The 27630-nt window shown below is 36.7% G+C and overlaps 1 protein-coding gene across 1 annotated transcript; it reads right to left on the reverse strand.

Annotated features, from left to right (window-relative positions):
• On the reverse strand, nt 1–27607 carry abca5 (ATP-binding cassette, sub-family A (ABC1), member 5). Its single transcript, XM_077200325.1, has 39 exons — nt 27434–27607; nt 26064–26212; nt 21768–21957; nt 21404–21571; nt 21127–21224; nt 20476–20702; nt 20243–20384; nt 19389–19577; nt 18759–18906; nt 16382–16559; nt 15397–15455; nt 15016–15126; nt 14704–14879; nt 12565–12684; nt 12337–12475; nt 12163–12253; nt 11937–12076; nt 11334–11453; nt 11027–11228; nt 10182–10348; nt 9951–10078; nt 9626–9763; nt 9419–9532; nt 8864–9034; nt 8632–8745; nt 8213–8350; nt 8041–8109; nt 7868–7959; nt 6949–7072; nt 6735–6852; nt 6552–6643; nt 6295–6470; nt 5329–5404; nt 5139–5233; nt 4879–4998; nt 4571–4723; nt 4332–4411; nt 4194–4249; nt 1–2855 (listed from the first exon to the last, which is right to left on the reverse strand). Exons 1-39 carry the CDS (start codon nt 27444–27446, stop codon nt 2715–2717), a joined length of 5022 nt encoding a protein of 1673 aa, XP_077056440.1. The 5' UTR covers nt 27447–27607; the 3' UTR covers nt 1–2714.
• Nucleotides 27608–27630: the final 23 nt, after the last annotated feature.

Consider the following 27630-nt stretch of genomic DNA (forward strand, 5'->3'; position numbering starts at 1 on the left):
TTAACGTCATGAATACAATTTATTTTCAAACAGAGTTTTTGCATACAAATGGCAAGAAATGGGCACTAGGGGAAGAGAGTGCAAAGCGTTCTAAAAGTTATAGATTAATGGCTACATTGTACTGCAAGACACATCTGAGATCACAAGAGAGACAACATTAATATTGCAGTTTGCAATGACACTGTCTACATAATGCATTAATTACTCACACTCACAAGTATTCATATATTGCACTTTGGAGGAAATAAAGGTATTGGTTAAATAGATGTTAGAGAGTGTTCAATATAATCATCCCATTCCAAACCAGTCCAGCAGACTAAACTGGTCAGCGTTAAAAATTACAGAAAATTGTATACATTACTGACATGACAGGCTATATTTGTGCAAAAATTACAATTATCTCACCCTAAAAATTCACTGTCAGCCATCATTATTTCCAAAAAATCTGGTTCAAAGATGTTGTTGTTCATTTAAAAACATTGTGATACCTTAAATGCTATGAAAGTTGCATTGAGAATCTCTAAAAAATAGACAAGAGTTTGATTTGCTGTAAATCAAACTTAGGAAGATGAAGCCAAAAAATAAAATGCATACAAGTCCACATAACTTGCCAACTTGGCATTGATTAAAATTTTTGCGGACCGCTCCACAACACTTTAAACACCGTTTCACATTCAACTAGGGTCAAATGTCCAGAAAATTTAAAAGTCCCTTATATATTTCCAACCGAGTATAATCCAAAAACTTAACTATCTACAACAGATTTGTTCAAGGGTAACCATGAGACATCTAGCAAACATCTTTCAGAAGTTCTACCAACAAGAGAACCAGCACTTGGGACAGAGTTCTTTATGCCAACAACATACGGTTCTGGATCACCATCGCTAGAAGCTGGATAAGGAAGAATCGACAGGACAAAGGAACATCAGAAACTCACCAGAAAGATCTCACCAAAAACTCACCAGAGAGTGTAAATGCATGTTTGCAGAGTTCTGAAACTAGAACACTTTCAGTTGAGAGTAGAACACATTGGTGTATAAGCTTAAATACTTCAACCAACATAAAGAGAGAGAGAAATGAGAAAGGCAGCTCTCTCGCACTAATAAATAACTTTAATTGGAATACTTTACAATAATCTTCTATTAGTTAACATTAGTTAATGCATGTTTGGTCATAAGACATTAATTAAACCTAAAATGTAAAAAAAAAACAAAAAAAAACACATTGTTAGGAATTTATATTTATATATATATATATTGGTCCATAAATATATATGATAATGCTGTGAAAGTATCTGTTGTTATGCCATACCAGCTACTGCATTAACTAATGCATAGAACCTTATTTGATTAAAAGTATTACCCATTAATAATGAAAAAAAATTATATATATATCTTGTAGTTTAGACATTTTTGTATATGATTCATTTGTGAAAGGAACAATATTCACAATTGTGGTCCTTTGCGCTACAGAGAAATCAATTTAGGGATTTAACTTACACAAAATAGAGAGGTGATCGTTTAATAATTTTTAATTAAAAAAAATTCAAAAAGATAAAGATTAACCCTCTTAAGCAAGAAACAACCAACTTAAAAAGTCTTCCAAATCATTTAAAAGTGAAGACTTAAACTGGATACTTAATCCACATCCCTTGGCTCACCATGAAAAGTCTGCAAAAAGTACCACTGTACATTCTGTGCTCACGGTTCATAAAGCATTGTTGCTTTCATTTAAAAAAACAACAAAAAAAACAAAGACCACTCAGCAGTTTGCAACTAATCTGGAGTGCTACATGGTATGGTACATATGGTGAGCAAGCTACTGATTTTAAACTGCTGCTATAGGAAGGCCACCTGACGACGGTACGGAAAAGGGGATGACAGAGAGAAGCTCTTCATCGTCTTGATTTCAACCCACTCGCTTGCTGTGAGTGCTTAGCCCTGTTTTTCTTTGGAGCGCTCTGTGTGAAAGCCTGAAACACGTGCTGGTGTTTTAGAAAGGAGTCTTGGAGATCTCCCGGGTGCAGCAGAGACAGAAGAGGCTTCATGCACCGGCAGGGCCACTCCGCCCTGAAAAGGGTTACAGGAATCGAGAGCAGTCCACTACATGCTAGTAAATCTCAGTGTTAATGCTGCCTGAAAATTTGCACACAGCCATAATGAGATTCTCCTGTCTGAAAATTTACCTTACAACAGTACACATAGATAAGTAATTTATATAGCTGTACATACACAAGTTTATATTCCATGCTACAGACACCAAAAAGCACTGTATTGGTGTCGATGTGAGTGAGACTTTGGTACCGCTTCAATAATGTGGAACCCGCTCCATGCAACTAATTTCTCAGTGACTGAAGTAGTGTATTTTGACACAGCAGAATTTGAACACGATGCACAACAATGGGTGAAAAGAAGGTATAAGAAGTTCGAATTTAAAAAATAAAATATCTTTATAAAAAAAAACAACAACTGCCAAGTCTAGTTCGGCATCTACAGCTGACACGCGAGTTGTGTGTCAGATCATATCTGAGCAAGTGCCAGTACCAGAGCCAAAGCGAGTATCACAGCCCACACGCATGTGTGCTAGTGGCCACTGGAGTCTCCACACTCTTTTGTCCTGAGAGTCCCATCAGTTTATGGCTCTTAAGGCAAAGGACGGCACATGTGGAGTGATAGAAGGAGAGAGAGACAGAGAGAATGGAGGACAGGATTGGCTCATAGCTGGTGTACTATGCTGTCAGCGTGATTGATGGATATAGGGCCATCCTGTCTCAGTCTCTGCCATTGAAATGTCGTGCTAAGAGATCCGACTTCCTCCTCTTCTTTTTCCTGCTCTTTAGCGAACTCCATGAAAACCTGAAAAACAGGTACATGCTTTCAAAGAAATACAATTAACTATGGTATGGCCATGTATACAGACAGATAAATACACCAAAAATCCTAACTATCATTTAGTATCTTTTCCTTGTTTTCTAATAAAAAGTTATCTTATAATATCTTCTCAGATGAATTTAAGACTACTTTTTCTTACTTCACTGTAATAGGCTTGCTGCGGCAGTTGGTGTTACACGGTGTTCGGCAGTACACCGATTACATTACCTGCCCACCGCGGGCACCACCCCCACTGTTGTTTTGCTTTTTTCATAGAAATTAAAACCATTTAGTTCAGTTGGACAATGAGTGCTACAATTATAAACTGAAAGAGTCTGCTCTGCTCCATACAACACAAGTTACAGAGTCACAGCAGGTGAGATGACCGACACAGGGCTCAAAGATATTATTTTGTTTATTCAAGCTCTCACGCTTAAAATATATGAGGATTAGTGATGTGGTTTTATCCACGGATAATAAGCGGCTCGGGCAAGCCAAGTAATAAAAAATTACATTCAAATTACTTTCGGGTGTGTCGCAGGTGGATGAGAGCCAAATCATTCATGTGTTGATTTAAATAGACAAGTAACTGTCATTTCATGGTAAAAAGCAACATGTGTCACTTTACTTTTGGTTTTAAAGGGTCATGAAACCCTAAACCAAATTTTCTGAGATTTTAACAGAGGTATGTGTGTTGAACGTCATTGAAGACAATGATAGCATCTGTAATGTATGGGCCTCTGGCGATGACAGTTCCCCCCTCTCTCCTGCCGTGCCACAACCACTCCCTCCCTTCTTCTCACAGCCATCCACGGCCATTTAAGTTGCCTTTTTCAAAAAGATTTTGAGCTAGACTTGAGCCAAAAGGGTTTCATGACCCTTTAACAACGTATAACTCTTTGGGGAAAACATGCCTTGAGCCCCTCCTAGTGGTCATTATATAAAATTCAAAGGAAAAAAACTCAAAAATTGCTTAATTTAAAATCCTTGACTAAAAATGTATAGATATTATTCTGATCAAAGTTTTATAAGAATAAGTGGAACTGCAGGGTCCACTAGTTTAAGCAGCGAATTTCTAAAAGGAGAATTAAAAACAAAAAATGAAGTAAAGAAAAGTACCAGTACCATGTGGGAGCGTTTTAGTGAAGTAACCAGGACGAATGAAGTGATGCCCGTAAACTATATCTCCGCCCACACATTTACCGGTGTGAAAATGACTACACTGGCATATTTTTGAAGCAAAAAAAAAAATATCCTAATAAAATGTTAGTTTGCTTTTCTTTTTCTTGCAGTATTTTTAAAGGGGATCCAATAGTGACATACTTGTTCAAGGGTTGACTGGGAGAAGTTGTACTCTTCAAAGTGAAAGTTCTGTTTAGCTGTGAAGACAAAGGTGAATGATCAAAATAGTATTTTTAACTCTTCACAAAACCTCTGGTTATTATGGGGTCCATTCCTTACCACTTTCCAACTGGGCAAAGGACTTGGCTAGTGACTTCACATCTTCCATTGGGATTTTATACACCATCAGAGTGGCAAAACTGCAAAGATCCAATACATGTTAAAAAAAAAATTCAATTTCTAACTCCCAGATGTTTGACGTCATACATTTTCAGTTTAGTGCTTCACTATGATTCGGTTTGACTTTTTTTTCTCCCAAGATTCCATTTAATTTGTAATCCAATGCAGACACATCTCACCTGTCCTGACGAGCAGCATGAGGAAATATCTTCAGTATCTCTTTGTGCAACAGCGCTACCTGCTGGAGACCCGTGAGCTCCTCCCTGAGATTAATCTCTAGGCTGTAGCCTCTCCCAAACTTCCCCTTCAAGTGCTGAATTGAGCCAATACACCTGCAGGGGGTGACATAAAATGTTACATGCTTTCTTTTCTGCTTTACTTGCTTCCCCCAAATTCTCAATATGTCTATGTTAAAGCAAGGAACTAGCTTGACAATGCTTGCAAAAGCAATAATTAACCGACGCATTTATCTGTCCCAGCCTCTCACCTCAGCTGACCAGAAACCATGATGGCCACACGGTCACACACAGCCTCCGCCTCTTCCATGTAGTGGGTGGTCAAAAGAGCCCCTCGCTGTTTGTTCTTAAAGGCAGCACGGATTGCCCTCCTATTGGAATGAACCACTGAATCTTTATTTTTGTAGCCCTCTGTTTTATATCTACACGTTTATTAAAATGACTATATGTAGCGTAGTATGCACAATACAAAAACTAAACCAGTGAACAGAAATTTAGTGTAGTAAATTACCACATGCGCTGTTTTGATTTGGGATCCATCCCTGTAGATGGTTCGTCCAACAGAACTATCTGAGGATTTCCCAGCATGCTTAGAGCAAAGCACAACTAGCATGAAAAATAAAATAAAAAATAAGCCTTAAGTACATGACAAAGTATGGTTTTCAATTGTCTATACTGAATTATATGTATTTTTGACTTACCTTCCTCTTTAGCCCTGCAGACAAGTTTTTTGCCTGTTTGTAAAGATGATCCTTCAGCTCTAGAGCACTCACAACACTGCAAAGACAGCCCACACAATATTAAAAAATTGCCATGGTGGTCATACTGTATAATTTGTGTGATAGAATGTTCATATTGATAAGCAGTGACAAAATAGACCTGCCAAAGGCTGGTGAATTGAGAAAAATTTTCAGCCATAAATCGCTCTTAATGGGCCACAAAAGTGCATTTATAATTTTTTTCTTTTTTTTTGTTCCATGACAATGTAATTCTGTTACATTTTATTCCCTGGAATATTTGCAGCAATGGTCAGGTAACAGTCACTTGCAGCATTACACTAGACAGTCAATAAAAAATTTGAGTCACTTTAATATACAATTAAAATTAAATTGTAATATAAAAATAATGCAGTGGTGATTAATGATCTGAATATATATAAATATATATATATATATATATATATATATATATATATATATATATATATGCATACATATACATACACACACACATTTAAACCCTGCTTTGTGCATTTTTAAATTTCTAGAGTAAAATGTTTGAGGCCTGTAAGAATTTTTCCTTTTTACCAAAATGATCAAAGATCAGTGAAGACATTTAAAATGTTACAAAAGATTTTTATTTCATGTTTATTTGAACTTTCTATTCCTTAAATGAGTAATGATTCAGCTTTGCAAAATTCAAATTTGCCATACAAGAATGAATTATATTTTAAACATATTAAAATAGTAAAATTAATAGTTACTTTAAATTGCATATTTCTTTAAAACATTTTTTTATTACTTTTTTTAATCAAATAAATGCAGCCTTGATAAGCATAAGAGACTTCTTTCAAAAGCATAAAAAAGCCTCAAACCTTTGAATGGTAGCGTAAATGTAAAATGCAAAAGTTGTGCCTTAAAATAAATAAAAAGATGACGATTTTGTACCGCTTAATGATGTTTGGGATATCACGTTGATGCAGCCCCTTGATGGCAGCATAGATCTCCAGGTGTTCCTGTAGAGTGATTCTAGGCCACAGAGGGTTCACCTGAGGACAGTACCCTACATGCTCCAAGGGGTTCTCCACTGGCTGGAAGTCTGTGCCATAATCTCCCATCAAAATCTAAAATTCAGTATCAAACTATAGTCAGATCAGGCCTCATGTTCAAAATAACTCATAACCAGCTAAACGTTGAGCACAAACCTGTCCAGCATTGGGTTCAGTGTCTCCAGACAGCATGTGCATTATAGTGCTCTTTCCTGCTCCATTTGGTCCCAGCAGACCCAAAACCTCACCTGAAAAAAAGGGTATTTTTTCATTAACATCTGCTTGCTCTCTCTAACATCATTACTACATTATAGGTCAACAAATCAAGGAAAATTCTACCTTTGCGAACACAGAAGGAGATGTTCTTAGCGGCCACCTTCCTTCTCTTGTTGAGCGAGAAGGCCTCCCTCTTGCCTTTGTACTGTTTCCTGAGGTTACTCACAACCACCACTGGTTTCTGAAAGAAAAAAAAAAGTTTTATTTCTCCATATTCAATTGTTGTTAGACAACAATGTGATTTGTGACAAAAGATTTATAGAAAAGTGAGGTGTACCTCCTCACAGCACTGACAGGTCAACGCTTCCTTCACTCGAGCTTTCTCCATCTGAACATCCTCATCCTCACTCACGCTCTCCTCTGGGTTCCGCTGAGCTTTGCTCTTTGCTTGGGAGGAAATCCTTTAGAACACAAAGTTCAAGCTCCATTTCTTAATTATTTTAGATAGGGTTGCACCAGCCATTCATAAGGTCGCAATTAAATTAGAACAGTTCACACTATGTGCTTAGTAACTACTGCTTAGACTTGGTACTGAAAATGTTTGAACCACAAGTTCTTGTAATGCAATTCAACTTAATAGGTCATAAGCTCCGCATAAAGTCACCTATTCACTTAATATCACATATACCTTAATTGATCTAATAAACAGCCTTCAAATGTGTATGGGAAGCGACATTGAAAAGTTGTGCATTGGTTTGAACTTATGATTAATATTTAAATTACGTGCAATTCACATGCAGATGTTTTCTACTTAAGTACACTAGAGTTCAAAAGTTTGGGGTCAGTAAGAAATTAATTTTTTTTGTTTTTTTTTAAACCAGCTCAAGGCGGCTGCATTTATTTGTAAAAGCAATAATATTGAGAAACAACCATTTAAAATATCCGTTTTATATTTGATTATATTTAAACAAATAATTTATTCCTGTGAATGGTAGTGTAACTGTACCACAAACCAGTAAAATGATTTCATAGCACATCCCTGTTTAAATGTTAATATTCTGGAACAGTATCATGGGATATAAATAATTATAATAAATATAAATAATTACATCAATATTTGTACAAAAAAAATTCTCATGAATCAGGCAAAACATGAGCTCATAGATGTAATGGAACTCATAGATGTTATTCTAAACGTTACTTCTCCTAACCCTTTGTCAAAAATGTATTTAGACATTTAGTTTATGAAGTCAGACCTGCAGAGCTGATCATTTTTCATTGTCTTCCCTCCATATCTGATCTCCAGACATCTCAGGGTGAAGAGCAACAGGATACACTGGATGTACGGCTATGGAAACCACAACAAAGATTCAGCGTAAAAGACAGCAGTATAACAGATTTTGAGAATGTAAAATCATATTTAACTTACGGCCACAACAGAGATGAAGAGGTTCTTCCAAAGGAAATCATCATCATGAGGGGACTGAAGGAAGGTGGCCTAGAATGCACAAGACATTTCAACATATATAAGGCTCAATTCCACTTCAGCTGATTGACTGCATTTTATCCATGCTCTCAAACACTGAACAAATGAGTGTTACCATGGTAATGCAGTTAAGGCAGCCCATAAGAGGGTAAAGTGGACTGAAGAAACACAGTGCATTGTGCAGGAGACGAGCAACACCAGAATTTTCATTCACAAGAGCCAGCTGGACTATGGATGCAGAAACCACACACAACTATGGACCAAAAAAAAAGCACTTTAATACCCTCATACAGACACGTTTGGATTTGAAAGATAATTTTCAGGGTTTACACACCCCTAGAACAATGACTTCCCATGACTTTGAACTAAATATTTCAAATACAATAATTAAAATATACAATTAAAACTATAATTCCCATTCCCATGATTTTTTTAATTAATTAATTTCCAGTTAATTAATAATTACAATTTCAAATGGCCTGACATTTTAATATTTCAGTTTTTCCATATAATAATTTCATATTCATTACTTACCATCATGGACACCACTGAGAAGAAGTCCCTATTGCTCTGGACTCTGACAAACATGAAGGACACGCAGTATGTGAAGAGAACCATGGCTGGAGAAAAGCCAATCAGACACAGAGCCTGAAATGGAGAAAAGACTGTTATTGAGTTGTCTGCTCTGTTTTTTAAGCTTCAACAACTTCTATGTCACAAAAAGTCTAGTGGCAGCAAATCTGTGTAACGTGAACCGTTTTCTTACCACAGACATGATGTTATGGGAGGTAAGCAGGTTTGTAGAATGAAAGGCAAACAGGGTGCTGGTCATACAGGTTAAGATGAGATAATAGAAAGGGACATCAATCGCTGCCTGACCACACCAGTACGCCGAAGGAACAAGACCAGAGATCCTCAGGGTCGAGCGACACTTCAACTGATACAAATACAGTAAAAACAGAGTGGTTGCATTCAATGTATAACAACTCTGAAATATTATTGTACGGACATTGATCAAATTAAGCTTTTACAGCACCCTCAAATTACCATAAAGTGATTATGGGTAAGGGGTCGGTAAATCAGTAAAAAAAAAAAAAAAGTTTTTGAAACAGTATTATATTTTAAAAATAACTGCATTTTAAAATAGCATTTTTAGAAAACAGAAAATGTATTCCTGTGATGGAAATGCTGAATTAATTTGAAAATGTATAAGTCTGTCATTTTTGATTAAGTTAATACATCATTGCTGAATAAAAGTAAAACACCCCAAACTTTAAAAAGCCAAACCATTACTATATGAAGTTACAACCTACATATGTACCTCTCTGTCTCTTGTGTGGTCCATTGCAAAGTAGGCTGGCATCCCAGCAGCCAGCATCCCAAGAATTACAGCCTCAATGTAAACCAGGGCATAGGACGTCTTATCTGGGATTTGCTAAAATGCAGACAGAATACAGCTATAGACAATCGCAAGAAACCATAGTAGTGTCTATGCAATAACTTCAGCGTATTAATGCACTGCACTTACATAGTCAAAAGGTTTAGTCCATGTTCTAATGCGTCCAGTGCCGTTAAAGCCCCTGAGGAGGGCGTTACTGAGCACATTGACAGCCATGGGCAGGGAGTGCACGGTGGTACTGTTAAACGCTAAAATGTAGCTAAACTCCTGGAATTCACACAAAGAGAAACAGCGAAAGAAGACAGGAAGGAAAATAACGATTTTAAACACCACCAACTGTTTAAATTATTTTTCAATAGAAAAATCATTTTAGAAAAAAATCCATCCATTATTATGGAGTGTAAAAGGGTAGAGAGATTAACCAATTGTACTGATAAGAAATTCTCTCACTCACCTTACCGGATCCAGTCACGCTGATGGCGGCGCTGACAGGTGCAGCAGACATGTAGTCTGGCGTTTTCATTATTTCCACTTTAATGTCCTGAGACTCCAGATTGTGGATGAACCCTGACAGGTCAGAATCTACCACAACACACAGATTTCACATTAAACAAGTCAAATCTGCATCAAATCAATGCCTTGAAATATCCTCAAACAATCTTTGTATGTATGAAGTGTTACTGACAGGTGGAGTTTTGCACAAGCAGGCTGCTGGTGTATTTATGAGGAGCCTCGTTGCGGCGCAGCAGGTATATAGGTGAAAACAGTCTTTCAGGAGAATGAATCTGAATGTTTCCTGTGGCCACAGATAGAATCAGCATTGCACACAAGAAAACCAGGAACAGCGTCAAACTGAGCAAAAGAGAAAAGACAAAGGTGTCAAGTCAAGTCACCCTTATTTGTATGGCACTTGCAATACAAATTGTTTCAAAGCAGCTTCACAGTGATCAACAGGAAAATAATGGAAATAGTGTGACTTATGTCTATGTATAACTTCTGAGTCATATGGATAATTAAGATACTTTTATGGTTCATTAGTAACATTTTTCCCCCGTCCCTATCAATTGTAATAGTATGGCTTGGAGTATGGTCTAGGGTCATGTTCCATAAATATAATGCAAAAGTTTGGGCACAGTAAGATATTTTAATGTTTTAAAACAAATCTCTTATGCTCTCCAAGGGCGAATTTATTTTATCCATAATACAGTAATACTGAATTGAAAGTATTGAATTATTACAATTAAAGTGTTGTCCATTTTAAAATTATATATTCCTGTGATGGCAAAGCTGATGTGTCGCCATATGATCAAAGCAAAATAACTTGTTTACAAACTTCTGAACAGTAGTGTATATTGTCAGTATTATTATTAATATATACACTGTCACCGGTGCATGCATATCAGCTCTGCTGCAAGAATTAAACAGTACAGGCTTTATTTATACACTCTAAAATACAGGAACCTGCAGTAAATGCATGCGCGTTACTGAAATGCAAACATGATTAACTAGTACTTGTTAACATTTGCTCACTTGTATATAATAGGTTTTCTCTCTCTCTGCAGGTTGAGCATGTGCAGCCAGGCCACCGTGCTAAACTGCTGACTCCAGAGGGCATGACCGGTTACTGCATCCTGTCTGCTGTCTGAAAACGTCAGCAGCCTCTGGTCTGTGTCATCCAGAGAGCATGAGTCTCCCTCTTCTTCCACCTTATCCTGGTTAAACACACTGTAGTCTAACAGTGAAGGAACACACAGATAGAGTGGGTGTTATACATCTTGAGCACTTCACTATGCTGGTTCATTGTAACATTGATCCGTTTGTGATGGTTTGAACTTACCAGCCTGATCCACCTCTGCTTCTGCCTCTAGACGCAGGAATACATCCTCTAACGTTGTCATGGAGACACCATAGTTAATGATACCCAGGTTAGGTCGACAGTCTAACTCCGCAAATAGCCCTGAAATGCAACATGAGTGAAAGTCATGAGTAGGAACCATAGAATTTGTTAATATTTTTAGAGTAAAAATGCTTAATGAACAAGATAACTAATCACAAACACCAAATGCATTCCTAAAATAATCCAAGTCCAAAAAAAAAAAAAAAAAAAAAGTCTCTTCAATGAAATAATTTTTTTTCGAAAAACAATGATGTTTTTCACTCATTATATAAACCTGACACACCTTATGCTAGACAAAAGTAATACAGGTTTGGAATAACATGAAGATGAGTACATCAAACTAAGCTTGATGTAAACACTCAACTAAAACCACAGACTTAGTATAACACTACAGACAATAAATCTATATAAAATTAAATAAAACTGCCCCAATAAAACACCACCACAGTGCTGGTGACAGCATGACACAATCTGTTGCTCCGCAGGGCATATGGCAGCATGGCACATAGCAGATGGTGACATGAGGGCAAATAGAAACAAGACCTGGGAAAGTGTCCATGCTCTCGAAAGGCAACGTGAACGTAAGCTCAGCCTCTTGCTGCCTTGACAACTGAGCCTTGGGAACATGATTCTTGACCAGTGATGTGATGTTGTCCACCTCACAGCCTTCAGTCACAGACATTCTACAGGGGGTTTAGAACGACAACGTTAATGTAGTAATGTCCTGGGTGACAAAGAAAAAAAAAAGTACTCTTAACATAGAACTGACCTGAGATGGTAGCCAACCCCACATTTGGTCTTCAAGTACAAAGAGGAACCAACACATTTCAGCTGTCCTTGAGAGATGACAGCTTTACGATCTGAGTGACAGAAAACGCACAGAGGTGTGTGAGATTGAGATGGAGATGACTGATGGAAGAGAAGAGAAAAATGAGAAAAGTACCTGCAAGTATATCTGCCTCATCCATGTAATGAGTGCTGAGTACAGTAACTCTGCCGGCTCTACGGCTCTTCAGTAATGACCAAACCTGGTGCCGAGACACTGGGTCCATACCAGCCGTAGGCTCATCAAGGAGGAGGACCTGATTCATAAGCAAAAAGACAGACATCGATGGAGGCGGATAAATAAGCAAATGGATGCTTATGGCCGTATAAGTGATCAGACATTTACCTTTGGGTCTCCGAGAATTGCTATGCCCACAGAGAGCTTCCTCTTCTGGCCTCCACTCAGGTTCTTCGCCTGGGCATCCATGATCTTTTCCAAATCCAGATCTTTAAGAACCTTCCTCACCTTAAGAAGAGAGATCATTTTAACCAGAAATGACATCAAAACACAAAGATTATGCAAACTGGATGAAGCTGGATGTATTGCAGGTCTTTTTAATGCACTACCATTCAAAGGTTTATGGTGGTCATTAAGATTTTTTTGTTGTTGAAAAATGAATACTTTTATTCAGTAAGGCTGTATCAAATTGATCAAAAGTGAGAGTAAAGACAGTTTTCAACATTGATAAGAAGAAATAGTTCTTGAGCAGCAAATCAGCATATTAGAAAGAATTCTGAAGAATCATGTGACATTGAAGACTGGATGCTGAAAATTTAGTTTGACATCATAAGAATTATACATAGATTTATAGAAAAAAGTTCTATTAAATTGTAATATTACACATTTACATATTGCTGTTTTACTGTATTTTTGACGAAGATAAATAAAATAAATATAAATAAATAAAATATAAATAAAATAAATAAAAATAAATAAATTATATACATACACACACACATATATATATCGTGATGCATCTAAGAATCTACCATCTAAGAATTTTATTTATATTTATATATAAATAAATTTATTTATTTATTTATTTATAAACTTCGTCTTATAAATAAATATATATATATATATATATATATATATATATATATATATATATATACACATAAATATATATATATACGTAAATATATATATATATACGTAAATATATATATATATATATATATGTAAATATATATATATATATATATATATATATATATATATACACACACACACACACACACATATATATATACACATGCATACATATATATATACATACATACACATTATACTAAGTGATTCTGAATCGATGCACAAATGTCAAAAATAGATTTTCTAAAAAAAACCTTTTTTTTCTCTAATAACATAATATTAACGGGACGCAAAAGGCAGAACTCTGAAGCGCAGAGGTGCAGTGAGTGGCGTGTACATAAAAGAGACGCAGGATGGCTGAGCGCGAAATTCGAACGGCACCCTCTTCGTTAAAAGCTAACGTATGGAAAAATGGCAATTTCATTGTAACTTATTTTGTAGTTTTTGTATGAGAGCTGCTTTCTGTATCGTTTAGTTTTCATGGTGTAAACCGATCTGTTATACATACGTTATACATAGGTTTACTGTACTGCCCTCCAGTCACAGTGTGTATCAGTGCAATGCCAGTCACAAATAGCTACATTTTGACTGTGCTCTCTGCAGATGTTCATTCACTTTTTTGGTATAAGACGTTTTTGATTGAGTTATACAGCAAAAATGTCAAGTCGTAACTCTTTATTATTTATTTGTGTATAAGAGTGGCTTTGTATGTTACTAATTATTCAGAATATACTCAAGTCCACAAGCATTATATTTGTATGAGAGCTGCTGGTACATAATTCTATATAGTTGAACGAAAACTGTTTGTGATTTTGCTACAGCAAAATGTTTATTACTTTTTTTTGTCTAAAGGATTATATTGCTTATTGCACATAACAGGAGAATGTTGGATTGAAGTCTATTATTAAATGCTAGAAATTCAGAATATAAGTTTGTATTCATTTACTACAAGTATGCTGCTAGTGCAGGCACACATTTATTTTCCTGTTGGTTCTTTGCAATGTTGGGACATATGCTGGCAAATGTAACCTTACAGTTGACTTGCCAAATCACTTCCATTTGTTTTATTAATTAAATTAATACAGGAAGTAATGGAAGTAAACTCTTTATTGGTCATCGTAAATACTTTTCTTTAAAAGTACCAAGTAGTCACACAAAAAACAGATGCATCAATAATCGTTTTGGCATCGCAACCCTCTTAATCGTAATCGAATCGAATCATGAGGTGCCTAGAGATTCCCACCTCGTCACTGTTTCACCCTATAATGAACGTAATTAAATATGCAGGGTGGAGAGGATTTCAAATCAGCTCTCTTGGTGCATAGTTTGCTTCTGAATTTCCCATACAACATGAAGTCAGCTGACGTCTCTAGATCCACTGGGAGTTCCTACCTCACCGTCAATATCAGAGGGTAGGATCCCTTTGATGGCAGCAAAGATCCTCAGGTGTTCCTCTACAGTGAGCACATCAAAGATGATGTTGAACTGGGGGCATATACCAACCAGCTGTCTCATCTCAGCCCCTTCTGCGATCTCAGCCACTGGAGAGCCATAGATGGTTGCTGTGCCTATGCGTAAAACACACAATAACAGTGTGTGGCAGCAGTACAACATTTCATCTTTTCCAGGTACTCAGGTAGAGGTAAATGTGTTTATAAATAAAAGTAATTTTCAAAACTAGTATCTATGCATCACATGCCTGACCTTCTGTAGGGGGGCAGATGCCACACAGGATGTTTATGAGGGTGGATTTTCCTGCTCCACTGTGACCCAGCAGGGCTGTGATCTGACCCTCATAGATGTCAAAAGTCAAACCTTTAGATCAAAAGTAGAAAAAACATACACCTAAACGTCAGAACCAGAAGTCTCGTCATAATACAACTAGTACCAAAAAAGTGTACTTTGAGATTTAGTAAAATATAAGTATGAGATTTAGTAAAATATAAGTATAATGGATTGCAAATGGCATTTTGTCTTGACTTAGCATTTTACCTGCAGCACACAAGAAGCAATTTAGTCCTAAAATCAATACTGACCAAGAGTAAAAACAGAAGTATCACGATTTGGACAAGTGGGAAGTCTCACCTCTCAAAGCCTCCACTATGGTGTCTTTCTCTCTGTAGATTTTACGGATATTACAGATCCTAACAAGAGTACAAATATAAACACAAAAAGCATGTGATGGATATTAAATGGTCATTCTGGCTGCAAGCCAGCTATCTTCAAGTCCAAATCTTTGAAGGATTTTAACATCAGCTCTAAAAACATTGCACCCTAAATCACTTTGCTGGTCTGATTTCAGAATACCAAGGTACAACTTATTTAACACTGACTGGTCGTTGTAGTTTCTAGACAAAAAAAATACTTTTACTGAAATAAAAATTCATTACAGAACCAGGGGGGCATGGATTTTTAATAATTTTTTTGTAAAATATATAAATTGAGGTACATTAATAGCAATGCTCCAATCAGGATTATTGCAGCCGATACCGATTTCTAGCCATCATGATCGGCCGATACCGATGCTTTAAGCTTTACATAAGTGATGTGCAAGCACTGTTAACACTGAAGGCATTTTTAACGATTTTACGTCTCAAATGGCTTATAGCTCTAGAAAAAAAAATTGATAGAAAACAAAATGGATTTAAATCATATTTGGAGGTTCACTGCTGAGAAAACCCCCCCAAAAAGTGATGCAATGTATTGACTTATTTTGTTATTATTCATGGTTGACAGGCTCGTAAAGTCAAGTTTGGACTTGTTCACAATCATGCCAACTGCATCTGGGCCAAATATTGTGTTGATATCTTAACCAAATCAAAAGTTATGGCATTTGGAACCATGGTAGCATTTTTATCAAAAGTCCAAAACCTCTCCAAACAAGTGATCAGAGTGTTTGACTGAATATAATGAGATGTCCCCCACATTTCCGCAATCCATGGTTACAATTTGGCGTGATTATCAGCCGATCTGCAGTCGACTGATCGGAGAGCCCCTATTGATAAATGTGCCAAAGTCTATTTTAATGAATTAAAATAGACAGCGGCCATTTTAGGAGTAAAGTCCGTACCTGATAACCTCTTTGCCTCTAAACTCAGGAGAAACCAGCTCCACTGATTGATCAGTCACAGGGGTTCCGTTCACCTCGCCCTCGTACACAGAGCTCACCTCCACATAGCGCTTCCTCCGCTTTGACCAATAGGATGGCTGTAGGAAGTACAGCATTGAGCGCCTTGAGCCAAACTCACCTAAAGGAAGAAATCATCATGTAAGTGAGAAGCAAAACGCCTCCATCTCAGTAAAATGATGACTAACAAATATTTGTGTGTGTATTCTTTAGTGTAGCCACACAATGTATGCATTGTATGTGGAGTGATTTGCCAATGCTGTTAAACCTTTTCTCAGAACTAACTGTTGTGTTTACTTAAGTGTTCAGCTTCAAAAGTGTGCTTGTGCCATCTTTGTTTTAGGAATTATTTTTGTCTAATGCAAAAAACAAAAACATCAAAATACTTTATGGAGCTGCACTAACTGGACAGTAATCAAACAAGCTTCTTGATTTTTTTATGCTGAGCAAATTAATTTGCAATGGTATAAATATGCATACGTTGTCTGAATATAAACAATGGACTGGAACTGTTAAAAAAAACACAAAGATAATTTGTGTTTTGTGTTAGTTCATGTTAAGTTTTTTCTTTTAAACAGGCTCAGGAAGAAAAATGCCATTAACGTGAAACGTTGCGCGTCGAGTTCATATAGGCTCTTGTCTGTAGGCTATATAGTTTTCCTACCATAGAGCCTATTATTACGAAAAAAGCTTAACGTCAATGCAGTAAGACGGTGATATTAAAACTCAGTAGCCGATACACGTTATTGAACATGCAATGCGCTATTGCACTTGAAGCGTTTTATAATGGTTTTCTATGTGTGCTGTTCATAATCTGATTGCCTCTATAAAATATGCTTTATTAATAAGGTAGTAGGCCTATATTGTGTACTAAATTTGGTGCTTCAATTTAATATCACTCACAGTATGCGTTTTAAATGGGGATCACACTTGATTACGCTGCCGTTGTCTGTTTTATCAGAATACTGCCATCTAGTGGTAGTAGGGTTTCTCAGACAGTGTGTGTGGATCGTGCAAGGCGAAACCGGCGAAATGAAAGTCTCAAAATCCAAATGAATCAAATAGGAAAGACTCAGAAATGAGTCAATGAATGCACGCGTGTCACCTCATCCACAAATGCACATCTTACTTGTTGTATGCACATATTCTGGCCTACATTAATACAAAATTGAGGTTTTGTATTAACAACTATGTCTCTGTTTGTACAAAATGCTGCACATTAATGTGATTCTGGATTTTGCACACACAAGTTGTATTGTATTAGTTTAAATGTAGCGACGCACATTTGTGAATTTGTCAAATAAATGGGTAGTTGTGCACACATTAATAATTAGCAACAGGCCTATTCATTTGTAGTTGTTTGTGTGTGGGTTGTGAAATGCTTAAAAACAGCGAAAAGAAAGTCTCAAAATCCAAATGAATCAAATGAGATCGACTCAGAAAAGAACTCAATGAATGCACGCGCGTCACCTGATCCACACATGCACATCTTCTTTGTTGCATGCACAAATTATGATACACTAAAACAAAAGAAAACATTTGTATTCACAAAAATGTCTCTATTTGTACAAATTGCTACACATTCATTCAATTTTGAATTGTGCACACGCAAGTTGAAAGGCATGGATAAAACATTTCTGCAACATGTATCCAGTTCATTGATAAGTGTGCTTGCACGTGCTAATCATTTTGATACTATATACATCCCATATTCTTGGATCCTGAAATCTGTACTCGACCCGAATCACTTCTTACCCGAACCCGACGTGTATCAATAAAGAAAGAAAGAAAAGAAAAACCCGACCCAAGACAAATTCTGATACAATTAGACCCAAGTCCGACGTCATTTTCTTTTCGAACCTTACTGGACCTGAATGTAAAAAGCAGTAATGTCTGCACGATTGAGAGAGACGACTTTTACAATCGGGAATGACACAGACCAAAATCAGAGACAACAAATAAGAAACGACACGGCAGGTGTAGATTTAAAAGTAAGCGCATCTTCCCAACTTATTTGTAATCTTCATAACATTTATATTAGCTACTTTTTTTAACCCAAGTGACCAGATAACATAGCATATAGCCGAATTTGTGTATGCCAAAAATGTAGGAGAATGTTTTCTGTGGATTTTCACAAATTGTTTTGTTTGTATGTCAATATTAAGACGAAATCCACACACTCATCCTCTCTAATGGGTCGGATTTTGCAGAGAGCAGTTTATGTGGAGCGCGCCGTCTGGTCGGACCTCGGATTTTTGGAATCCAAGTGGACCCGTGAAGACCCCCAGTTTATGCAAAACGCTTTGACTCTAGTTGTCACCTGGTAGCACTTGGTCCAGGTATATGGCTACAAGTAGGTAGAGAATGCAGTCCAAGAACAGCATGATCATGGGAACATAGAGGGCGTGAGGACCAATGCCCAGAGTGGAGAACACTGCACCGTCCCCTTGAGCTTCCAGATACACCACCTACACATACACACAAAAATAGTGCCATAACATACCTTTTATTTCATGTATACACTAACACTCAATTTTTTTATGTTCATTAAGGCATTAATGTTTCAAAATATAGTAAATACATTATAATTGTGAAATATTAAAATTTAAAACAACTACATTTTCGGCAGCCATACACCAGTCTTCAATGTCAAATGATCCTGTAGAAATATTTCTAATGTGCTGATTTGGTTGCCAAGAAACAGTGGAAACCAGTGTTTAAAAAAAATCCGGATTTTATGAATTGAAATTTCTAAATAACAGCATACATCTGAAATTTAACATTATAAAATGTCTTTGTCACTTTTTATCAATTTAATGCATCCTTACATTACTTTCTTTCAAAAATATAAAATTATGCACACAGATCCCAAACTTTTCTTGGCAAACTGTCCTATAACCTAGGAGATCGCTGTTATACAATGGAGCATGTTTGTGTAAAAGTGTGTTACCTGGGCAATGCCGATAGAGAAGGCGCTGGGGGAAAGAAGGCAGAGGAGCCACACGGCTGACTGAGGGAAATCTCTCATCAGAACAGTGAAAAGAGACAGACATCCAAACACCACAGTGAGCATGGAGCCCACTGTACTCGCAAACTTGGGCTTCTTAAACAAAGGGGTCAACATGAAGGAGAAGAAAATCTGTGGGATTGATAAGTAAAAAAAAAAAAAAAAAAAGTCAAACTAAAACTTAACATTCCTGGTCTTATTGTGTTCAGTGCATGTACTCATAATTTAATTTAACCACTAATCAATCACATAGGCCCCACTTTTCACGATACAATCACCCCAGCGGATAAAACCAAGACCTGCCCTGCATTTTGCAATTGTTGTATATCTGCTCCATTCAGAAACGTCACATTATGAAAAATCACTTGCAAATGCAGTTTCACGTTGACTTGGAGAAAAAAAAATAACTTTAATGCTGAAACAACTTTGTGGCTAATAAAACAGGATTTTTCATAAATATATGTGGCTAATAAAACGGCATATTTTCAAATATATATTTAAGCTTAAATGAAGTGATTTGCTTTTTCGTCAGATATTTTTCCAGTACAGAAACACCTCTCTGATGCAAAAGAAAACCAACGCAGCTGAGAGCAATTTAGCCTTGGAAAACAAAAATGAATAACATTCAGTATGAAGTTGAAGATTAGCCCATCATTAACATGGCTACTCTCACTGTGGGAGGAAATGGAGACATGAGGCCAAATGAGTGCACACCCATTTAAATAGCTTTTTCACTCTCTAAAGTCGCTATTGTTCAGACCATCGCTGGATGTGACAGAAGGGTTGCTAGGACTCACGGAGGATATTCCATAGAGGAAAATGAGGAGGAAGATGACAAAGAAGTTGCTGTTGGAGAACAGGGGCGTGCAGGTTGCTATAACGGCCATGAGAATGGACATGGTCGTCACTAGTGCGGCATAGAGAAGGCCCCATGAAAGCCTAAAGAAAGCAAAAGAGAACTTTTTTCAATATTTAAACTAGCTATGAATTACAATTATTTCATTTCAGGTTAAGCAGTAGACACACTTACCAAAAGGCAGAGTCATACAGTCCCATCATGCTCATGGTGTCTTTCAGCCGCTGCTCTTTTTCAGCAGCCACATTGACAATGAGGAAGGACACAAAGGGTGTAAATGCCAGCACTAGGTAGATGGAGATCAGGGCGTGAGGGAACTTCTGGACCTCCACTGAACCTGGATGTCCCATCATCACTGCACGCACTTTTAATTCGTTCCACACCGGGCGTTTGGTCTTCAACTGCAGAAGAATGAAGTAATTATTATTGAAACAAAAGTGGTCTCAAAAGAGATCACCAAGGACCTTATATTTCCTCCTATAACTTTCTATTAATTAAAGAATCCTGAAAAAAAGGGTTTCCACAAAAGGTTTCAACACTGATAATAAAAAAAATATTTCTTGAGCACCAAATCAGCATATTGGATCACTTCTTATAGATTGTAAAAATATTTCACAATATTACAGTTTTACTATATATCTGATCAAATAAATGCAGCCTGAGTGAGAATTGGTTACTTTAAAAAAAAAAAAATTACCGCTCAATAGCCTAAACTTTTGAACAGTGGCATAGTTGTCCCAGACATCAGCAGGCAGATGCCCACACTGCTTATTTCAGCTAAATTGCTTAAATACCAATACATTATTCATCCATGTCACTTCAAACCTGTATAATCGCAGCATCAATGAGAGACTGCAGCCGTACGAATCCAGAATACCAGTAGTTGGCAGCACGACAGTTGACATAGTTTGTGTAACAGCTTGCTGTGCAGCAGAGAAAAAACAAAACAAAATACCAGTCATAAGTGTTAATTCTTCAACAGTTTTTTCATTACAGATTAAATGATAAAAAACTGAATGTCAATTGCATCAAAAAGCAAGTCGCCATTTAACCAAAGAATTGATGCTGTGGATTTAAGTCATCAGTGTTAGGTGATTCTCACTTATGGATTCAGTGAAGTCACTAGGCAGAGGAAGCTGGTTGTATGGGAATCGCAGGCGGTACGACATAGAATCCAAGAAGACCACTCCCACGTAGCCATCAGGTTCATAGAGACTGGCATTCTCCAAGTCTTCCTCAGTGGAGAACATATCTAATCGCTCATTCATAGCTGAGGAATCAACACCAAGAAACAAATATTCACAGTAAGTGTTCTACCATTATCATAGTCAACGCTACTTCATCATAAATTAGCAAAGCATTCAATTATAACATACCAAATATACCATGCAATGCTAGTTAGAGGTTTGCTTAAAATGAGGCTTTTAAAAATCATTTTTAAAGAAAGCCCAATAAATGTGGCTTACGCAGTTCCCGTGCAACCTCTTCCATGATGTGATTAGTGACATTGTTGATCGGGGTGTAGCCAAGACCTTTGAGTGCCAGGTCCCGATCATACTCCAGCTCCTTAGTGCTGATACTGCCGTATGAGACATGAGGATTGAGAGTGCTGATGAGGATCAGGAGGCCCAGGAGGAGCAAAGGCAAGATCAGCTCCTGCAAGGAGAGAAGAGGAACACTTCAAATTTGACAGGGAATTGTGGCAGGAAAAATACGGTTCTAAAAAGAACAATTAATTATAAATACTAATAAAAATAATACATTCTATATAATTAACCATTTAATACTGTAAATACTAATAATATTAACTCATTTTATTAAAGAAATATCCTACAGAATAGTGTACAGTATATACCTGATGTAAACTTTAATTAGAAGAGGTAATTCAGAAAAAAAAAAAAAAAAAAAAAAAGGTAAATCCATACTGTCATGTTCTCACAGCTCTTGATTTACTGTCTTAGGGAGGCCATAAATACATGAGCGCCAGTGAGGGATCATCTCTCTGGGTTCATTTGCTAGACCATGACATGAGTTTAGCTTTTAATGTGCCTGGAGGGCGCTCACTACAATGTTTGTTGCAAAAGGTCGTTGCAATTTCATTTTAAGACCACACTGAAAAAAGTCATTGATTTCATGATTGCATGTCTCCTCGGAATTCTGGATTCTTGTGGGGAAAAAATAGGCTATTACCTCCCTTGAAACAGATTAGACTATTATAAATCTGTTTTTGCAAATGTACACTACCATTCAATAGTAAAGATTTTTTTCTAATGGATACAACCAAAAATTCTTTCTTTTGATCTTTCGATTCATTCAAAAATCCTGACCTAAAGCATCACAGCTCCCACTAAACTAAAAAAGTAGCGCAACTGTTTTCAACATTAATAATAAGAAGAAATGTTACTTGAGCAACAAATCAGCATATTAGAATGATTTTTGAAGGATCATGTGACACTAAGGACTTGAGTAATGGTGCTGAAAATTCAGCTTTGACATCAAAGGCTATGCACATGATGTCACCGTCAGTCGGAGTGACTGCCGTTACCCGACTGAGTGGCAGCATTGGTTTTCAGTGTGAATGCTGCAAAAAACACAAAACACATTAAAAAAAAGGGAAAGAGCTTTGCGATTGACTGTGCAAACAGATTTAACAAGAAATCTGAAGGATATTTTTACAGACTGCCGAAAGCTACGGTACAGAAAAGAGAAGCAGATGGATCGCTCCAATTCACAGAAACTGGACTCTATTATTATAGTTTTGTGTCAATATGTTGAATTTTGGGGTAAAATCATACCCTATTGTAGGGCTCGGCGATAAATCGATTAACTCGAATGTGTAGTTTACGCCGATTTTTTTGAATGAAAATCGGTTTTCTCTTTAACAACCGCCGACGCTCCCCTCTGGGTTCCCGTAGTTCCGACCGGGCTCAGCGCTTGCCATGATAGAGATACACAAACAACATGGCAAATGAACATGACCGCACCAGCAGAGGCACACCCGCCGAAAACATTTACAAGCTGAATCTGCAGGGCCGCCAACTCTCACGAGTTCACTGTGAGAGACGCAATTTTGTCACTTTTTACACGCTCTCACGCCACACATCCCTTTTCTCACGCAGAGAAAAATCGCGAAGCAAAGAGGACACTGACACCGACAGACAAGACAGAGCAGCTTACTATTGATATGAAACAGATTCTCAGCTCTCAGATTGTCAATTTTATTACGAAATTCAAACAATAAACACCGTTTTGGCGCTTGTAAATGTGACGTGAGAGAACGCTGACAGATCTCAGTTCAAGCGGCACGTGAACCAAACATCTGTTACCCTACTACTCTTTACTACCAACTTACCGAGATGTAATAAAATCGATCGACCAGTGTTTTTCAACCGCGGAAAGATGTCCATAAAACAACTGGAGAACAAAATATGCCACGTAACGCTACATTTACCTCAGGAATCCCTTTTAATGACCCATAGCACGCATGTGGACTTAAAATAATTGCTATAGAGAGGAGTATTTGGCTAAATATGATAACTATATTACACATTCATTGTATTTTTAGCTATATCATTAAAATAGTATAACGTTGTTATTATAAAAAACGCATTATATTTAATTTGAGTTAGTTTTAACCTTTAATAATACCAGCTGACAGGGCTCTCTGTATGTTTACAGCATTAGGTGAATTTCTTTTTTTTTGAGAACAATTAACAACACATTAACGTATCTACCATACCTAATATTTATCCAAACGAATTTATATTGAATCAAGATCAGAATCAATTCACAAGAATTGAATTGAAATTGTGAAATTTGTGTTAAGCAATAATAAAAACACTAGCATACCAGTCATTGTGCCATGTAAACATTGTTTACATGGTTAATTAACTTAATAAAATTGTTTAGTTACCAAATAATTTGACAATCACAACACACTTATTGTGATGCAAGTTTTTAGTTTTTTTACACATCCCCTCAATTCCAATCCACCCATTTTATTTTGTTACATTTTCAATGTTTTCAAAGACAGGGCCTGTCCTCTTGTCTTTTTGGCTTGTTGTTTCTGATTGTAATTTAATCCAGATCAAATCTCATCAGGGAATATTAAAACAAAATAAAGTTAAAACTTGTTTTGAACAATTTCGTTGTCATCTGCAGATTGATTTTAAGTAGGGAGAGAGAAAAAAATCGATTTAAATTGTAAATCGGATTTTTTGTGAAAAAATCTGGGATTTTTTTTTTAGGCCATATCGCCCAGCCCTACCCTATTGTATTGACATTGACAACTCATCAATTCAATATTTATCATCTTATATTCTGCATATATGGATGTTTTTAAATAAACACTGACAGAAACTAAACAAGTTTTAGGGCTAGATGAGTCGATATGATGGTATAACATTGATATGTGATCACCCGGATTTAGGCCCAACTGTATTTATATAAATCATTCACAGGCAAATTTGCTTTATGCATTTCCCTGGCGTCAAAATTCATATATAAATGTCAGGAAACATGAATTCAATGTATACCCTCTACTTTACTGTAAAAAACAAGCAGACTTGGTGAGGAGATTTCCTTAAAAAAAAAGCCTAAACGTTTGAATAGTAGTGTATCTGTGTCTGATACAGGTTGTGTGTCAGTGGTAAATCACTAACACCTATACTGACTGAATAAGTTTGACCTACATGCATGAAGCCCACTACACCCAAGAACTCAGCACAATAAAACTAGCTTCAGCATCTCCACCTCCAGGAAAAATCTATACAGAGATGACACTTACTGGAAAAAAGCCCAACCATGATGACTACTGCATAACAATTCATTTTGTTCCATTTCTAACCGCTTTCCATAATGGATCATGACAAGCTTCCCTTTACAAAGTCGGTTTAAAAGTATTATATTGACGGCATGAACTAAAGCAGAACACCAATCCATTAACAGCCTTTTAATTCTGAAAGACTCTTATGTGGCCCTTCACGAAACAATAGGAAGCAGAAAGACAAGAATACAAAGTTACCTTACATAAAAAATAAAAAAAAACAAAAAAAACATGACAACATGAACAGAAGAAAGTGGGGAAAGAAGTTGGATTTATGATGAATAAAACAGAGAATAAAAATCATGCTGGGTTACAAAGAGTCAGCAGAGTGGATAGAAGAGGATTTCATTCAGATGGAGCGGATTTTATAAAGCAGCCTGGGTAACTGGAATTTTAGATTGCTTGTTTAGCAGATGCTTATCAAATGTACATTCACTTAGTAAAGGACAAATCCTCCCGAAGTAAAATGATACACGACAGTCTTTTCTCCCCTTTTGTGACATATCTGAATGAAACGGCTGCCCGAACAAGAACAAATGTAGGGAAGGATTTGATTTTGTCCACTGGGAATTGATTGGATGGATGTGGTTTGCGACTGCTGTGATGTCATTTGAGTGAAGGAGAGCAAGTTATTTTAATTAAAGATCACGAAGGCACATACAAAAAATAAAAAAATAAAAAAAATAAAAAGGCTATGCACTGATAAACCATTTATAATAAATACTGTAATATTCAATACAAAATAAAAATTGTCAGTTGATTTCATGGTGACTTTAACAGATTCAAATGGACACTTCAAGCACTCCTTGAGAAGCATTTACTGAAGGAGTTCAATACCAGCGCACAAAATAGACGACGCGCAAATGCTTTAATAGTGCAACAGATTTGCACCTACAAGAAGGGAAAAGAAAGCGCGTGAGTGACAGATTAAAGGCACCTGGAGACTCTGTTGTTTGGTCCTCCATTTGATCAGCAGGTTTTTGTAGAGCAGGCTCCTCGTCTGATGCCAGACTCCGGCATCTCTTCTGGTTATGGGCTGCATTCTTCCAGCATGCTTCAGCTGACTGGCACATGGATCAGACACAGCTGCAAAACAAGAACGTTCTCATTCCAAACCAACAAATGGGCTTGAAGTTTTGCTTTAAACTTGTCAGACCAAATTCAGGGTGTTTCTTTTCAACTTCAAGATAGCATGCGAGAATGCTGCTCTAAACCTCTGACCTTTTTTTTTTTAAATGATCCCATCATCCAATATTTTAATCTGTACAATTTGAGATGCAGTGTATTAACCAAGATATTTACATTTTTCTAATGAATCAGTGCTACCATTTGTGGGTCTGTAAAGAAAAACACCCAACAACATTAAACCACTCTACCGGTCATGTCTTTTCAACATGAAACAACAGTTTCACCTATACTGAAACTTAATTGAGTATGATTTGCATAGATGAACACTTATATGTTGAATGCCTTTTGCTTAACAGCCATTCATTCTAATGAGAGAACTAGCATTTCAAGTCTTAAACGGTACAGTAGCTCAAAAGTTTTACAGATAAAAATATATTACAGCAGCATAATAATTGATCTTTCAGTAATAAACAATAGAAAAGAAAAATATTAATAATGAAGTAGAAGGTGACTAATAATGAATAGCATGAATTGCATTGCACATCATGCTTTATTTCATGACTTTATAAATATTTAATCAAATAAATCTGTAACTCTGTACACAGTAGACAAATGTTCTGGGCTTAAATGTAAAATTCCACCACTGGTATCAAAATAAACTGATTCGTATTTCAGAATAGCTGAATTATACTTATTTACTTTTTATAGTTGTTCCCCAAAAGACAAACATAATTATGGCATTGTGTTATTTAATATCAAACATTGCTTGTTTGGAGTTTCCCCATGTTAAGACTGATGACACCTTGGGAAATGTGAGTAAAAATGTAACTGTAGATAATAACGAATAAGAGCGTGTAAAGTGCGCCAGTGTGTTGTTACCTACCAGGAAAAGTTTGCAAAAAAAAAAAAAAAAAAAAAGCTACTGCGCGTGCATTTGACATGTTGCGCGTACTCGCGCGGTGCAGGTCAATGACGCATGGGCTGGGCTATCGCCCCTTCACCTTATTTAATACAGATAAAATAGGGTTTCCTCTAGTGAACATGACATATTAGAGCCAAATGTGCAAGATATCGATAAAATAATGATTTTTGCTCGCTGCTCTCGGTGTGTAAACACTGAAGGCTAACGCTAACCGGCTAACAGCTTTCCCTCAAGCTTAAACAAGAAAGTACACTTACGTATGAAATACATTAAGACATGTCTTTCCCGTCCTCCGGATTCGCTTTGTTCTTTCCAAATAAATAAGCTTTAGGAAATAAATAAAGAAAAGAGAAGGGATTCAAGGCGCCGTTGACAACACTACTAGCGCCTCTGCTCTGCTGCCATCAGCTGGACCGACCAGCCAGTCAGCCAATCAGCGCAGCCCTACAAGTTC

This window comes from Siphateles boraxobius, unplaced genomic scaffold (assembly GCF_051911475.1).
Source record: "Siphateles boraxobius isolate OS27281-9 unplaced genomic scaffold, OSU_SipBor_1 46, whole genome shotgun sequence".
Lineage (NCBI taxonomy): Eukaryota > Metazoa > Chordata > Actinopteri > Cypriniformes > Leuciscidae > Siphateles > Siphateles boraxobius.

Coding starts and splice junctions, on each gene's coding strand:
- abca5 (XM_077200325.1), bottom strand. Junction 16,560..18,758: donor CCTGGACCAAGTGCTACCAG/GTGACAACTAGA, acceptor TTCTTCCTTTAG/GTGAGTTTGGCTCAAGGCGC. Junction 10,349..11,026: donor AGAAAACCTATTATATACAA/GTGAGCAAATGT, acceptor TCTTTTGCTCAG/TTTGACGCTGTTCCTGGTTT.